The 18,097-nt window shown below is 37.8% G+C and overlaps 1 protein-coding gene across 4 annotated transcripts in view; it reads right to left on the bottom strand.

Moving 5' to 3' along the window:
- Positions 1-1,282: 1,282 nt before the first annotated feature.
- The window catches only part of ATP6V1H (ATPase H+ transporting V1 subunit H), a 132,284-nt gene continuing 115,469 nt past the window's right edge, over positions 1,283-18,097 (bottom strand). For all 4 annotated transcript variants that reach the window (XM_036106237.2, XM_078072386.1, XM_036106223.2 and 1 more), the window contains one exon: positions 1,283-1,647. In XM_036106237.2, the coding sequence (XP_035962130.1) occupies positions 1,587-1,647 (61 nt within the window). In that variant the 3' untranslated portion in view covers positions 1,283-1,586. The remainder of the gene's footprint in view (positions 1,648-18,097) is intronic.

Below are 18,097 nucleotides of genomic sequence, written 5' to 3'. Positions count from 1 at the left end.
AGGTCATGATCTCATGGTCCTGGGATTGAGTCCTGCATCGGGCTCCCTGCTCAACAGGGAGTCTGCTTCTTCTTCTTCTCCCTCTGCCCCTCTCCTCCTGCTCATGTTCTCTCTCTCACATAAATGAATAAAATGTTTAAAAGAAAGAAAGAGAGGGAGGGAGGGAGGGAGAGAGAGAAAGAAAGAAAGGAAGAAAAGAAGAGAGAGAAAGAAAGAAAGAAAAGAAAGAAAAGAAAGAAAGAAAAAAGAAAGAAAGAAGAAAGAAAGAAAAAGAAAAAAGAAAGAAAGAAAAAGAAAATTGGTTTGATCAGACTTCCTATTTTCTTTTTTTTTTTTTAAGATTTTTATTTATTTAACAGAGATAGAGAGAGAGCACAAGTAGGCAGAGCGGCAGACAGAGGGAGAAGGAGAAGCAGGCTCTCCGCCGAGCAGGGAGCCCGATGCGGGGCTCGATCCCAGTACCCTGGGATCATGACCTGAGCCGAAGGCAGCCACTCAACTGACTGAGCCACCCAGGCACCCCCAGACTTCCTATTTTCTTGGCAAATATGAAGTCAAGTCTTTAAAAGAAACCATTCAGTAACATGAAGTCACTAACAAAGAAAAACATCCATTATCTCAAATAACTTTTCCCATAGGATCTCTATGCTGAAAATAAAACAATATTCAATCGTTGAACATTACACATCAAAAACCAATGATGTACTGTATGTTGGCTAACTGAACATAATAATAAAAAAGAATAAACACAAAAGAATAAACAAACAAACAAATAAATAAATAAAGACAAAAGGCTCAGATTTGGGGGCGGGGGGAGGGGGGCTGTGTATGCCACGCATGGCCTGCTGAGGCCTGTAGTTCCAGAGTAAAGAGGAAAGGGGACAGAAATAAATACCTACTGGCAATATTGAAACCAAAAAGTATTAAAAGAAAACAGACTTGAGCTCCTAAAATCCAAGAAGGAAAGTAAAGGAAATCAATGAAATAAAATAATCTAAAGCTAAAATTCTTTACTGAGCTCCACAGGCAAATCTTTTGGACCACAGCATTACGTTAAAAATTTCTTTAAAATGTTAAAGTTCTTTAAATATTAGCAGAGGATTGCTGCAATGTGTACATGTGCATGAACGGATGGGTGGATGGATGGGTAGATGGATGGATACAGATCCGTAGAATTTGAAAACATTTACTTACCATTCACTACTTTGCAATAATTCTCTCAATTAGGCTAGGAAAATAGATGATTTTTGTTAAAGTTCGAGTGAGGAACAAGAGCAAAACCTTTTTGAAGTGAGAATCCTTTAATAACTATACTCATTTCCAGAGAACAATAAATACAGAAATTACAAGCGGTGTATGTAACAATTAATCATTTCCTTAGCAACAGAAAACACCTACTTTTATACAGCTTAGTGGGCAAACACGTTCAACGAAAATCAGCATAGGGAAAAGCGACACAACAGAAGAAAACTTTAAGTAAAATGGAAAATTATTTGCTCCTGACCCTAACTACTGAGACTCATACTCCAGGTACTCCGTCTCAGGTAAAACGGGAAGAGTGGAGATTCTGAGGCTGGAGGGCACGTTCAGCTTCGGGCAGCAGCGGTCTGGGGCTGCTCGGATTGGAGCTGTTTACCAAGGTATTCCCTAAAACAGCAGGAATAAAATAACAAGGTATATTAGAATTTAAACAACAAAGATTCTCTTTCAAAATCAAAGCACGATATACCATGTCATCTATACTTACTTTAACATCTAAAAATTAGTAAAATAGTTCCATAAAACTAATCTTTTACAGATTTGAAAAGTACCTGTACTGTATGAATTTTAAGCGCTCTCTTTACCATATACGTAAGTCATTACACACACAAATAGGTGATTCTGTATACATTACAAGGCAGTGTCTACCTCCCTGTCTGGGTGCAAGTTTTGTTTACTGCAGTCACACTTTCCCAATCTAAGAGGTTCAAAACCAACTGAAGTAGGATTCCAAGTAAGTGGACTGATACATGAAAAACCACATTTCCTGATACTAGTGAATATTAAGTATCTCTACCTCAGGATGAAAATAAATCACTGAAAATACCATCAAGATTCACAACATGTAACGAAGCTTCTTGTTACTGAGCACTTTCTCTGCACCAACACAGTCTAAAACCTTCACAAAGATGGTCATACTGAACCCACAAACAACTCCAAGAGCAGAGAAGTAGTATTCTCGTTGTACAGGTGGGGCAACTGGGGCTTAGAGCAGTGGTCTCCAAACCATTTAGATCACATTCTCCTTTAGGAAATGAACACCCACCCAGAATATGTGTATACTTAGCTCTAAATTACATACAGGTTTCACTGTTAATTCCAGGGGGAAAAAATCATCTCTTTCCTATTTTCCTGTGAATGACTTGCCCAAACTTTTGTTTTTGAACAAAAGAAGAGATTTTGTAAAGAATATTTTAAAAAGTCCCTGCTATGAAAAGGAAAGAGCATGAGTTTTGGATAGAGACTTGGATTTACATTCTGGCTGCACGCCCTCATGGACATGCTGGTTCCAGAGGCTGTGGGATGAGGGCACCTGCCGGGGACGAGCAGCGGGCACACACAGGCCCAGTGTCATCTCCTCTCCTCATCAGCTGACATCCAACCTCTCCCTAAGTACCTCCAGGAAATGACCTGTGGGCCACAAGCATCAACCAGTAATGTGACCCTACCTTTCCCCGCAGAGGTCCAGAGAAAGGGGAGAGAGGTGGTCCAAGGATTTTACTGTGTTGCTCTACCTCCACTAACATGGACTTAGTCCAAAGCTATCAAAGATATGAAGGAAGACCGAGAAAAGGAAGAAGCATTTGGAACAGGAACCAGAGGGAGTTCTGTGGACTAGTGTAAGTGAGGGGTCAGAGACCCCCAGAAGTCTCAAGAAGGTAAACTAGGACTGAAAATACTATGGGACTGAAACCTCCTATAGCATGAAAATGATTTATGTGCTTTTTTTACCCTTACACGAAAGTTCTTATCACTGACTTATTAATTATGGGTGTCATATTAAAACACGTAATATATTTTTGTGTCAACTAGGAGCTACCCTAACGTAATCTGGACAATGGATGGGGATCTTATTTTTAACCAACAGTAAGGAAGTAGTTCTGTCTAACTCATGCAAGGGCAAAAAAGGGAAACCATCTATAAATTTTATTAGGAAAAAAAGAAGAGTTTATGGTCACTATAAATGCCACCACTCGGGAGGCCTGCAACTAGGGAGTATGTGTGACTGCATAAGTTTGATGTGTTGTGTTGTGCTGTTGTTGTGGTGGGGGGAGGGAGAGATGAGGGGTAGAGTATAACATTTACTATAAAATTTCCAGATTTTATATATATATATATATTTTTCCTATATATGTCTAAGAAATTAAGCCTGAAATTAGACATGCTTCATTGCAAGAGGGCCTTCAAATATTCTAATTTTAAAAGTTAGATTGTTTAGTGTAAAGGATCAGCAGAATATGCCACCCCAAAATATGCCACTTTCATGTACTATTTTGAGCTGTAGACACCTGAAAATAGTCAAGTGCAAGGAGAGGCTTTCTCTGAACTTCCCTTATCTACCTAAAAAAAGACAGGTCCTCCAAAAGGAACTCAATTATCTAAGTCCCCTCCCTGGGAGTTTCATCAACCAGGGAGGACGAACTCTTATCACAAAAGAACAGTCTTGAAGTCCACACCACACCCAGTCAGACTAGACAGACCGTGTCACAATCTCATATCTCTCAACTATTCTTTTATGGGTCCATCCATCATTCCTAAAAATCACTTATTCTCTGTAACAGGCCTACACCCCCACTCCTTTTTCCCTGTTAAGATGGAATATAATCCTAAATTCTACAGCTACATCTTTAAGTTACCCATTTTTTCCTGGGTATCTCCCATGTGTACATGAGGTATACATGTTAATCAACACTTTTTTTCATGTTAATCTGTCATTTATTACAGGGTCTCAGCTAAGAACTCAGAAGGGTAGAAGGGAAATTATTTTTCCTCCCCTCTGAGAGTGATTTTTAAAAAAACATTTAAAAAGTGTACCTAAAGACACCATGCCACCCTTCAATTATAAAAAGCTGTGATCCCTTTCAATAAAGGACCAATGGGAAGGATCATGTTCTAAACATAAGTTTTCAAGACAAATCACAAGAGAACAGAGCAAAGCCTTCCAGAGCTCAGTGCTCTGAACTGCCAAGAATGGATAAGGGTCTGGTTGGATCTGGTCACACACAAAGGCTCCCATCTGCTCCACCCCTTACAGAGACATGAAGGGTGGTTCACTTCCCATACCAGATTTAACTGATTTATTTAGAGGATGAGAGTGAATACTTGGAGATGAAAAAGATAACTGATTTCTTCACAAAAAAAGACATCGTTGAAGTAAGGGCCAAAGTAGAAGTAATATTAAAACAGAGCAAAGATGAGTTGTCCTGGCAGAAAATTTAAAAACATGTCCAACCATGGCTTCCTGCCCACTGGTTTTCCGCTCCTTTGTTTTTCCTGCTCAAAGGTCTTTATTACGGACGGCACGCCCTACTATATTCTCATCTTTTCCCACATACAAAGTGGCCCTGAGGCATCCGCTTCTTCTTCACAACCTTAGTGCCTGGAATGCAGAAAACACAGAGCTTCCTTTGTGTCTGCTAAGTAAGGTTTATGCAATTTAAGACTCAGACAAAGGACAAGAACACACATAAGGGGTTCAACTGAGGATGTGTACATCAAGAGCCCCAGATGGAACTTTGTGAGCCTAACCTGTAGGTCACAAAGTGCCAAAAGTCTAATAGGAGAAGAGCCCAAATGGGACGCATGGAAAGAAGAATCAAGTCTCCTCCTCAGGCTTTCCTGAAATTACTATGTTTGCAATGGCATATGAGTTGTTAAAATATCAGAGAGAGCTGACCTGAGGCCCAAATGAAAAAGATACTAACTGTAGAAAAAGGACCTAGCCTTACAAAAAGCTTTGGCAAACATCTACTCCTTTGAACTTGGCTTATAAAATGTTACATACAGTCTGGTTCCCTCATGTCAAATGGCAACATGTAGTCAATTAAAATATTCCCAAGATTCACCCAAGCCTGCCTGTGAATTCCCTGTGACCCCCAGCCATAGGGAAGTCCTGGCACCAAGTGCCTGGGGCTGGGAACACAGGACGGTTGCCACATTCCACACATTATTACAGCCATTGCGGAAACATGCTTGTAGGTATGCCCACACGTTACCTATGTTTACAGCATCCGTGTGAGGTGAGCATTATCTCCATTTACAGCGGATCAAATGGAGCCTCAGAAAACTTCCAATAACATGCTCAAGGACAAAGTGAGCAAATGGCCTGGACAGGGCTCAGATCTTATTCTCTTTAATACTGTGAAGCTGCCTGGCCCCTAAAAAGGTGTGAAAAGCAGCCACTGTTCCTAATATTATACATCAGAAGATAATAAGAGGGTCTGAATAATTTCTTCAGGTTAAGGTAACATTACTGTCAGGCAAAAGGTAAAATAATTATGGATTTTACTTCAAGGGATTATAATGTATCCATAACAAAGGACTCAAGAAGAGTTATTTTAAGTGAATTAATCTAAGTATTGAGTCGGTCTTTTTCTCTGTCCCTGAAGATCAATACAAGAATAAAATTCAACTTATAATTTGCTGAGAAAGTGCCCAATTTGTACCAGCAATCCGCAGGAGTTTGACATTAAATCTTTACTTCTACTACGAAGCAAAATTTGAGAAGTATATTTTCTCCTCTTTAACTTCATCCACAATGTAAATCATTTGGGATTCTAAATCTCTGAAACTGAAAAAAGAAAGTCTAAATTTAGACCTACTCCCCTTTTAAAAAATCCAAGTACAAAATAGCTCACAAAAGAGACCATGTTGCATGCTGAGAAAGCATTGACATCTGATTAAGAAATACCTATTTTAAGGGGCACCTGGGTGGCTCAGTCAGTTAAGCATCTGACTCTTGGTTTCGGCTCAGGCCATAATCTCAGGGTGGTGGGGCTGAGTCCTGGGTGAGGCTCCATGCTCATTGGGGAGTCTGCTTGAGACTCTCTCCCTCTGCCCCTCCTCCCATGGGTGCACACGCACATGCGTTCTTCTAAAATAAATAAATCTTAAAAAAAAAAAAAAAGAGGGGTGCCTGGGTAGCTCAAGTCAGTTAAGTGTCCAACTTGTGATTTCGGCTCAGGTCATGATCTCGGGGTTGTGAGATTGAGCCAGTGTGGGGCTCCATGCTCAGCAGGGTGTCTGCTTCAGGCTCTCTCTCCCTCTCCCTCTGCGCCTCCCCTCGCCCACTTGATCAAATGCAGGCTGTCTCTAAAATAAATAAATAAAATCTCTTAAAAAAAAAGATTTAAATTTCCCTGATGGCTAATGATGATGAACATTTTTTCATGTGGTGGGAATGCAAGTTGGTTACAGCCACTTTGGGAAACAGTGTGGAGGTTCCTCAAAAATTTAAAAATAGAGCTACGCTATGACCCAGCAATTACACTACTGGGTATTTACCCCAAAGACACAGATGTAGTGAAAAGAAGGGCCATATGCACCCCAATGTTCATAGCAGCAATGTCCACAATAGCCAAACTGTGGAAAGAGCCGAGATGCCCTTCAACAGACGAATGGATAAAGAAGATGTGGTCCATAAATACAATGGAATATTACTCAGCCATCAGAAAGGATGAATACCCAACTTTTTACATCAACATGGATGGGACTGGAGGAGATTATGCTAAGTGAAATAAGTCAGGCAGAGAAAGTCAATTATCATATGGTTTCACTTATTTGTGGAACATAAGGAATAGCATGGAGGACATTAGAAGACGGAAGGGAAAAATGAAGGAGGGAAAATCGGAGGGAGAGATGAACCATGAGAGACTATGGACTCTGAGAAACAAACTGAGGGTTTTAGAGGGGAGGGGGTGGGGGGATGGGTTAGCCTGGTGATGGGTATTAAGGAGGGCATGTACTGCATGGAGCACTGGGTGTTATACGAAAACAATGAATCATGGAACACTACATCAAAAACTAATGATGTACTGTATGGTGACTAACATAACATAATAAAATTAAATTAAATTTTAAAAAAAGGAATACTTATTTTATTCTCTTGTCAATGACCATGAAAGCTATACTTTGGCACCAACCATAACAGTGAAAAACTGCTTTCCAGTTCCTGAGAAAGCTATACAGGGCTTGAAAGAGGCAGTCTGAAGATGACATTAGGTACCTAGGTTCCAAGCTGTTAGCACCTAGCGCACCAGGAAGTCTTTACCTGGCGTATATTAACTGTTAGAAGAGAAAGGCTTTCACCATATTACAATTAAGCGTCAAACCTTCACTATACTTAGGGCTGTTTAAGTAGTCAAGCATTTTTATTCTTTCTTTAAAACTGTAGTTGAAAAAAAACCACAGTTGAAGACACTATGATATAATTCAACACACTTCACCTATATATAATTTAAACACATGGTGACTTCACCTATATAATTCAGTGCCAGGAAGAAAGAGAATTTTCTCCTGATGCACATATTAATCTGTGAAAACTACAATCTCCCTTATCTCCCTTTTTCCCTTGGTTGCCAAAAAGCTCAGTAGAAATTCCATGGTTACTACCATTTTTATATTATTTCCTTTAGTCTCCTTTTGATATGTAAATTTTCATAACTAAAATTATGAAGGAACTACAATTTTATATCCCACATCTTTCTGTTGAGTTTATTAGAATAATTATTAAAACTACAACTGAGTCATAATTGTATTTCTCTTAACCTTTGCCTATCCTGTCGGAAAACAAATGGGTATAATATAAATCAAAAACAAAATATCCTTCTCGGAATGTATGAAAACAATTTTTTTAAATATGAACTTTATATTGGCTACAACACAGATTTGTATTAGGTAAAGAGTAAATAAAATTTAAATATTTTGTACAGGCCTGGTTTTTTTTTAATGCTAGTTCACTATAGTTATAAGTTATTCCTCCAGCTTTTATCATGATTTTCCGCATCATACACAAAGCAAATTTTGTTTTTACGAATTGATTTTCCTACGTAACTACTGAACTATTATGTAAAAATCACAGTGCCCTCTCCCATCTTCATCTGATTTACATAGTTAGAGACACTGTTAAATTCCAAATGTAAGGACATAGAGTTAAACTGTTTCCGCAATACTTTAAAAAATCTCAACCTAGGAATAGTGACCACCACAATGTGTACCATTTCCTAGTGCCTACTATTTATTTAGCACTGCACTAATGGCTTGATGTACATTTTCTTATTTACTCTCCACCATAATATTCATAAAAGCTACGGATGAGTCCCGTTTTTATAGATAAAGAACTGGAGTTTAGCAATGAAAATGATATGCTGTAATGTTAGGATAACTAGTTAGTGGCAGGAGGGTATTTGTACCCAAGTCTGTCTGATTTAAACTCAGAGTCTTAATCACTATATAATACTGCCTCATGGTACACTAATTCTACCTCCCACTGGCTGAGGACATATTATTGGGTAGGTGTGAGAGCAGAGCTTAAGAACATCACAATGTGAGTCCTCAAATTTATTTCTCAAATACATTTTCATAACCACCAGCCATTTCATTTCCTAACAGCATCTAAATTCAAAAATTAATAGATTCGCAGTATCTCTAAAGAGATCAGTGATTCTAAAAGTAGAATCTATTTATGTGAATTCTGGTCCTAAGAAACAAAGATGTACATTTTAAAATCAACTGCATTAGAGTCTATTATAAAAGCAATTTAGGCAAAGTTTGCAATAACAAAGTAATTTTTCACACAGGAATTCCAACAATCAAATCATTTTAAACTAGCGATAAAATCTAAATATCCAGTTTCTTTAGCTCTAGCTTATTTTCAAGAATAGTCCCTCTTTACCTATTACCACCAACTTTATCATTAAATCAGCAATGTCTTTCATACTTTATCATTTTCCAACATATGGCCATGCTATGCAATGCACTGAGCCACTCAAAGCATCAGAGCTGCCAGCTGACACTCCTTTTCCTTTTATCTTTTTTTTAAAGACCTGTTTTAATAGAGCAGTTTTAGGTTCACAACAAAATTGAGAGGAAGGGACAGAGATTTCCCATATACACCCAGCCCCAACGCATGCACAGCCTCCCCCACTATCAACATCCCACACCACAGTGGCACATTTATTTACCAAGCATGAACCTGCATTGACACATTATAACGTGATGATTATAATCATCCAAAGTCCACAGTTTACCATAGGGTCCATTCCTGGTGCTGTCCATTTTATGCCCTTGGATGAATGTATAATGACATATATCATAATATCAAACAGTATTTTTACTGCCTCAAAACCCTCTGTACTCCAGCTATTCATCCCTTCCTCCTTTCCCACACAATTGATCTTTTATAGTCTCCACAGTTTTGCCTTTTTTAGATGTCATATGGTTGATTCATACAACATGTAGCCTTTTCAGATTGGCTTCTTCTACTCAGTAATATGCATTTCAGGTTCCCTCATGCCTTTTCATGGCCTGATAGCTCATTTCTTTTTCGTGCTGAATAATATTCCATTGTCTGGATATACCAAAGTTTGTTTATGCACTCACCTACTAAAGGACAGCTGGGTAGTGTCCAAATTTTGGCAATTATGAATAATATAATTTTGGCTAATCTAATAGGTATGCAGTGGTATCTCATTTTTGTTTTAATTCGCATTTCCCTGATGACATATGATGTGCAGCATCTTTTCATATATTTATTTACCATCAGTGTATCTTCTTTAGTGAGGTGTCTGTTAAGGTCCTTGGCTCATTTCTTAATGAGGTTGTTTTCTTACCACTGAGTTTTAGGAGTTCTTTAGATATTACAGATAACAGTCCTTTATCAAAGGTGTCTTTTGCAAATATTTTCTCCCAGTATATGGCTTGTCTTCTAATTCTCGTGACACTATTTTTCACAGAGCAGAAGTTTTTAATTTTCATGAGGCCCAACTTCTCAATTATTTCTTTCACAGGTCATGCATGCCTTTAACATACCTAAAAAGGCACCACCATAACCAAGGTCATCTAGGCTTTCTCCCATATCATGTTCTAGGAGTTTTATAGTTTTGCATTCTATATATTTAGGTCTATAATCCATTTTGAGTTAATTTTTGTGAAAGGTGTAAGGTCTATGCCAGATTCATTTTTGCATGTGAACGTCCAGTTGTTCCAGTACCATATGTTGAAGAGACTATCTTTGCTCTACTGTATTGCTTTGCTTCTTTGTCAAAGATCAGTTAACTATATTGGTGGGGGTCTATTTGTAGGTTCTCTATTCTGTTGCATTGCCCTATTTGTCTGTTCTTTCACCAATACCACACTGTCTTGAGTACTGTAGGTTTATAAGTCTTGAAGTCAAGTAATGTCAATCCTTTTAACTTTGTCCTTCTCCTTCAATACTGTGTTGGCTATTTGGATGTTTTGCTCTGCACATAAACTTTGCTATCAGTTTGTTGATATCCACAAAATAACTTGGTGGGATTTCAATTGGAACTGCATTGAATCTATAGATCAAGTTGAGAAGAACTAGCATCTTGATAATACTGTATCTTCCTATTCATGAACATGGGATCTCTCTCCATTTATTTAGTTCTTTGATTTCATTCACAGAGTTTATTAGTTTTCTTCATAGAGATCTTACATATATTTTGTTAGATTTGTACCTAAGTATTTCATTTTGGGGGGTAAATGGCTTTGTTTTAAATTTCAAATTCCACTTTTTCATTGCTTGTATATAGGAAAGCGATTTACTTCTGTGTATTAACCTTGTACCCTGCAATCTTGTTGTAAACACTTATTAATTCCAGAAAAGTTTTTCTGTCAAATCTTTAGGATTTCCTACATAGACAATCATGTCATCTACAAACAAAGACAGTTTTATGTCTCCCTTCCCAATCTGTATACCTTTCATTTCCTTTTCTTGCCTAATTGCATTAAGCAAGAACTTCGTTTGATGTCAAAAAGAGTCACATGTGAGAGGGGATAGCCTCTTTGTACCTGATCTTAGTCGGAAAGCTTTCTCAATATTAAGATGTTAGCTATAGGGTTGTGTTTTTTTTTTTTAAGATTTTATTTATTCATTTGAGAGAGAAAGACAGAGCATAAGCAGGGGGAGAAGCAGAGGGAGAGGGAGAAGCAGACTCCCCACTGAGCTGGGAGCCTGACATGGGGCTCAATCCCAGGACCTGGAGATCATGACCTGAGCCAAAGGCAGAGGCTTAACCATCTGAGCCACCCAGGCGCCCCTACAGGTTTTTTTTTAATAGATATTCTTTATTAAGTTGAGAAAGTTCATCTCTATTCCTAGTCTACTGAGAGTTTTTATCATGAATAGGTAGTGGATTTTGGTGAATGTTTTTTCTGCATCTATTGATAAGATAATGTGATTTTTCTTTTTTAGTTTGTTGATGTGATGGATTACATTAATTGATTTTTGAATGTTGAACCAACCTTATATATCTGGGATAAATCTCACTTGGTTGTGGTACAGAATTCTTTTTACACAAATTGTTGGATTCAATTTTTGTTGAGGACTTTTTGCATCTGTGTTCATGAAAGATATTGGTCTATAGTTTTCTTATAATGTCTTTGTCTTTGGTTTTGATATTTGGGTAATGCTGGCCTCACAAAATGAGTTACGAAGCATTTGCTCTACTTCTATCCTCTGAAAGAGACTGTGGAGAACTGGTCTAATTTCTTCCTTAAATGTTTGGTAGAATTCAACAGTGAACCCATCTGGGCCTGGTGCTTTCGTGTTTTTAAAGATTATTAATTGTTGATTCAATTTCTTTAATAAAGGCCTATTCAGATCATCTGTTTCTTCTTCTGTGAGTTTTGGCAGATTGTGTCTTTCAAGGAATTTGAAATTTCATCTAGGTTATCAAATTTGTGTGCATAGATTTATTCACAGTATTCATTTATTATCCTTTTAATTTCCATGAGATTTGTTGTGATGTCCCTCTTTTGTCTCTGATATTAATTTGTGCCTTCTCTTTTTTTCCTTAGATAGCCTAGCTAGAGACTTACCAGTATTATTGCTTTTTTCAAAGAACCAGCTTTTAGTTTCATTGGGTTTTTTCTATTTTCTGTTTATAATTTCTTTGATTTATTCTGATTATTTCTTTTCTTCTACTTATTCTGGGTTTAATTTTCTTTTCTTTTTCTCAATTCCTAAGTTGGAAACTTTTCTTCTTTTCTAATATATGCATTCAATGCTATAAATTTCCCTCTAAGCTCTGCTTTCACTATATCCCACAATTTTCATTTTCATTTAGTTGAAAATATTTTTTTAATTTCTCTCGTGATTTCTTCTTTGACCATACAGTATTTTAGAAGTATGTTGTTTAATCCCCACATATTTGGGTATTTTCCAGTTATCTTTCTTTCACTGATTTCTAGTTTAACTCCACTGTAGTCTGAAAACAGACACTGAATGATTTCTAGTCTTTTCAATTTGTTAAGGTGGGTTTTATGTCCCAGAATGTGGTCTTGATGAATGTTCCATGAACTTGAGGGAAATGTGTATTCTGTTGGTGGTGGTTGAAGTAGTCTACAGATATCCATTATATCCAGTTGACTGACAGTGTTGTTGAATTTAACTATTTCCTTACTTATTTTCTGCCTGCTGGATCTGTCCATTTTCTGAGAGAGGGATGTTGAAGTCTCCAACTATAAATGTAAAATTCATCTATTTTTCCTTATAGCTCTATCAGTTTTTGTCTCGCATAGTTTGATGCTGTTGTTAGGTGTATACATGTTAACAATTACAATATCTTCTTGGAGAACTGACCCCTTTATCAAAGCCCTTCATCCCTGATAAACTTTCCTTAATTTGAAGTCTGCTTTGTCTGAAACCAAGAGCCCTACTCCTACTTTCTTTTGATTACTGTTAGCATTGTATATTTTTCTCCATCTATTTACTTTTAATCTATATGCCTTTGTATTTAAAATGGATTTCTTATAGACAATACATAGTTGTGTCATATTTTTTGATCCACTCTGACGATCTCTTTCAATTCGTACAGTTAGACCACTGACATTCAAAGTGCTCACTGAGATACCTGGATTAGTATCTACCATATTCATTAATGTTTTCTATTTGTTGCCCTTGGTTTTTTGCTCCTAGTTTTGTCTTCCACTCTTTTTTTTTTTTTGCCTTTTGTGGTTTTAACTGAACATTTTGTATGGTTCCACTTTCCTTTCTTAGCATATCAGTTATATTTCTTTTTTTACTTTTTTAATGGCTGCCCTAGAGTTAGAAACATACATTTACAATTCTTCCATGTCTACTTTCAAATAACACTATACCACTTCATGGGTAGTGTGAGAACATTGCTGTCATCTATTTCACTTATGTATAAGGGTACATAAGCATACACACACAAGCATAATCAAATACAGTGTTACTACTAGTATTCTGAACAAACTGCTGTTACATCAATTAAGAAGAAAAGTTTTTATTTTACCTTTAGTTATTCCTTCTTTGATGTTCTTCCTTTCCCTATGTAGATCTGAGTTTCTGACCTCTAATATTTTCCTTCTCTCTAAAAAACTTCTTTCCATATTCCTTGCAGGGAAGATCTACTAGCAAGAAATACCGTCAATTTTTGTCTGTCTGAGAAAATCTTTATTTCTCCTTTACTTCTGAAGGATAATTTTGCAGAATACAGAATTCTAAGGTGGTGGGGTTTTTCTCTCAACACTTCAAATATTACACTCCACTCTCTTCTTGCTTGCATGGTTTCTGAGAAGTCGGATGTGATTACTTTTGTTCCTCTATAGGTAAGGTGTTGTTTTTTGGGGTTTTTTTGTTGTTGTTGTTTTGTTTTGCTCTGGCTTCTTTCAGGATTATTTTCTTTGACTTTGATTTTCTGTACTTTGAAAATTATATGCCTCAGTGTAGGCTTTTGGCATTTATTCTGCCTAGTGTTCTCTGAGCTTCCTGGATCCATGGTTTGGTGTCTGCGATTAATTTGGGCGAGCTTCTCAGTCATTACTGTTTCAAGTATTTCTTCTGTTCCTTTCTCTCTTTCTTCCCCTTCTGGCATTCCCATTACATGTATTTTATACCTTTGTAGATGTCCCACAGCCCTTGGTTATTCTGGTTCTTTCAGTCTTTGTTCTCTTTGCTTTTGGGTTTTGGAGGTTTCTATTGATATTTCTTCTAGCTCAGAGATTCTCTCCTCAGCTATGTCCGGTACATTAATAAGCCCATGAAAGGCATTCTTCACTTCTATTACAGTGTTTTTTAACTACAGCATTTCTTTGTTGTTCTTTCTTAGGACTTCTATCTCCCTGCTTACATTGTTCACCTGTTCTTGCATGGTGTTTACTTTATCCATTAGAGTTCTTAGCATAGTAATCATAGTTGTTTAAAATCCCCCGTCTGATAATTCCAACATCACCACCATAGCTGGTTCTGATACTTATTTGTCTCTCCAAATTGTGCTTCTTGCCTTTTGGTATGCCTTGTAATATTTTCTTGATAGTTGAACATGATGTACTAGGTAAAAAGAACTGCTATAAATAAACCTTCAGTAATGTGGTGGTGAGATGGAGGGAGGGGAAGCATTCTATCATCCTGTGATTAGGTCTTGGTCTTTCAGTGAGCCATGGCCTCTGGACTGTGAATTTCACAAGGGTTTCTCGGGGGTTTTTTCTCTCCACTTGGGTGGGACAGGATGGCTAGAGTGAGCTAAAGCTGGTTATTTCCCTTCCCCAGGCCAGACAGACTCTGATAATATCCCAGCAGGTAAGGCTCTAGTTAGCCAGTTTCCCCTGAGAATAGGCTTTGTTAAGAAAAACGGGGTACTCTGGCATATTTCAAGATGGTTCCCTTTCCCCTGCTCCTGCCAGAAGCCTGAGGGGATTTTTCTCAGATATTTACTGTGGGAACTTGGTCTAACTTCTGGAGATAATCTCACTGTATGGTAAGGACCCACTATGATTGGGTCCCCCTGGAGTTTTTAACTCTCAGAGCTGCCCACAGTGAGCCTCCTGAAATTCAGCACAGTTCAGGCTTTTCAACCCAGGTACTGGTTCCCTCACTGGTTTCTGCTTATGGGTCTGCTCCAGTATGCCTAAACTCTCTGTATGTTACCTATCTGTCTCTCCAATCTTGACAGCTGCTGCTAGCCCTACGTCTTCCCCTCTCTTATGTATCCAAGAAGAGTTGTTGATTTTTCAGTCTGTTCAGCTTTTTACTTGTTAGGATGGAGTGGCAACTTCCAAGCTCCCTACATGCAGAACCAGAAACCAGAAGTCCTTCCTTTTCCTTTTAAATGCTGGTTCCTAATTAGCACGTGGTTATAACCAAAAGTAACCTGTGCAATGCAGACTATACACCCTAAATGACCCTAGTACATACAAATCTAGTTATGCACCATGCAATATGGAAGAAATGTCTGTGTTGTTACAAGGACTTTTAAGAAGAAAGTTTATATTAGCTATCAAAATAGTATGTAAGCAAAGTCCATATTTTAGACTTATTATAAACTTTTTTCTTGAATTATATTTAGAATGTTAAGACTTTTAAGTACATGACAGTAGAGAGAGTGTCAATTTATCTTCTTTGAGTATTAGGTCAGTGCCTGGCATACTCTAAGAGGTCAGTAACTGTTGAGTGAAAACAGCTGACAAATCCTACAGGGAAGTTAGAACCTGAAAAACAATGCCTTTTTCTCCTAACAAGAAAATGTTCTAAAACACCAGCTGAGACAAAGATGCCAGCAATTAAACCTACCAAATACTTCATAATCTAAACCAGTTCATTACTAGCAGAATGCTCAAACAAAATTTGAAATTATTTTAAATTAGAGTCTGCTTATAACTTAAGAAGGCTCAACTAAATCCACAGTAAAGAAACAATATTTTAGGAGGCAAGTTCAACGTTTTAATGATACGTAGTGGATAGTGTATTAAATTAGCTTTATAATTAAGCTTAAAAGAGCCTCTAAGCCTACAGAATTATTCTTTAGAGAAGCATTTCCCCGCAATATATGCAAAAACTAAAATAAACCAAAACATGTGGGCCAGTTGTTCCTCCAATATGAATTTATAATCACCTGAAATGAATCTCAGAGCTATTTAGAGAATAAAGTAGATTATGCAAATTTGGAATAGAACATGCAAGGAGATAAGAGGTTTTTTGTTTGCTTATCTGATTCTGTTTCATAATTAAGAATATCAACTATAAACCTTGAGAGTCACTGGTCAACTCCCACTTTTTCCCCCACATCCAACTTATCTCCAGGTTTTATAGAGTCTATTCTCTCCAACGCCTGACCCTGCCTTACTAAATGAACATCCTCATTATCCACTGCCTGGCTTGAAACTGTAGTCTCCTTACTGGTGTTTTTCCCTCCAGCCTTACCCCTCCAATTCCACCAGCCCCTCACTGTCTCTAAAACGGTCTTTCTAAAATGACACTATGAATATTTTTACTAACCTCTGTAGTTTTCCACAATCTTCAGAGAAGAGTTCAAACCTAGCACGGCAAAGATGGTTTTTCATGATCTGGCCACTGTAGCTCCAGCTGTATTTTCAGCTTCATAACCAGACTCCAGCTGTCTGGAACCAGTGGAAATTCCCCCAAACGGGTCAGCATCTCTCTGACCTCAATGTATGTGCATACATAACTCTCTCCCTGGAATCCCCCCCACACACACCCTGCTCTCCCCCTCCCCCTTCACTAGCTACCACCTCCTAATCTACCAAGAGCTCCTACATCCCTTCTGCTCAGGACCCTCCCAAGCCTGGACTAGGCCCACTCTCCACATGGCCACACAGCCTTTCCCCACAGTGTTACAATGAAGCATGTGCTTGTCACACTCCCCACAGAAGTGGCATTATATTACTGTTCAATGAACAGTCTAACTTTCCCTTGAAAAATAACCAGTAAAGTTAGCCTTCTTCAAATTCGGAAGTCCAATATAAATTTTTTAAGTACAAGTTTAATGGAGCTACCAATTATCATCATCGACCTTCTCTGTCAAAAACTAGCTTTCAAATTAAAGTAAAATGAATTTCGTTTAAATAAAATCTAGAACTAGCTATTTTTTCAGCTAATAAATCAGTAGTAGTAGTATAACTACTTAAGTGGTTTTAATTTCATAAACATTTCTTTTTTTTTTTTTGTAGATTTTAATTTTATTATATTATGTTAGTCACCATACAATACATCATTAGTTTTTGATGTGGTGATCCACGATCCATTGTTTTCATAGAACACCCAGTGCTCCATGCAGTACGTGCCCTCCTTAATACCCATCACCGGGCTAACCAATCCCCCCTCCCCTCTAGAACCCTGTTTGTTTCTCAGGTCCATAATCTTTCATGGTTCATCCCTCCCTCCAATTCCCCCCCCAAATTTTTCCCTTCCTTCTCTTAATGTCCTCCATGTTATTCCTTATGTTCCACAAATAAGTGAAACCATATGATAATTGACTTTCTCTGCTTGACTTATTTCGCTTAGCATAATCTCCAGTCCCATCCATGTTGATGTAAAAGTTGGGTATTCATCTTTTCTGATGGCTGAGTAATATTCCATTGTATATATGGACCACATCTTCTTTATCCATTCATCTGTTGAAGGGCATCTCGGCTCTTTCCACAGTTTGGCTATTGTGGACATTGCTGCTATGAACATTGGGGTGCATATGGCCCTTCTTTTCACTACATCTGTGTCTTTGGGGTAAATACCCACGAGTGCAATTGCTGGGTCATAGGGTAGCTCTATTTTTAACTTTTTGAGGAACCTCCACACTGTTTTCCAAAGTGGCTGTACCAACTTGCATTCCCACCAAGAGTGTAAGAGGGTTCCCATTTCTCCACAACCTCTCCAACATTTGTTGTTTCTTTCCCTGTCCATTTTTGCCATTCTAACTGGTGTAAGGTGGTATCTCAATGTGGTTTTGATTTGGATTTCCCTGATGGCTAATGATGATGAACATTTTTTCATGTGTCTGTTAGCCATTTGTATGTCTTCTTCAGAGAAGTGTCTGTTCATCTCTTCTGCCCACTTTCT

Source organism: Halichoerus grypus, chromosome 5 (genome assembly GCF_964656455.1).
Source record: "Halichoerus grypus chromosome 5, mHalGry1.hap1.1, whole genome shotgun sequence".
Classification (NCBI taxonomy): Eukaryota; Metazoa; Chordata; class Mammalia; order Carnivora; family Phocidae; genus Halichoerus; species Halichoerus grypus.
The sequence above is the reverse complement of the archived record's forward strand: the minus strand, read 5'-3'. Positions and strand labels throughout refer to the sequence as shown.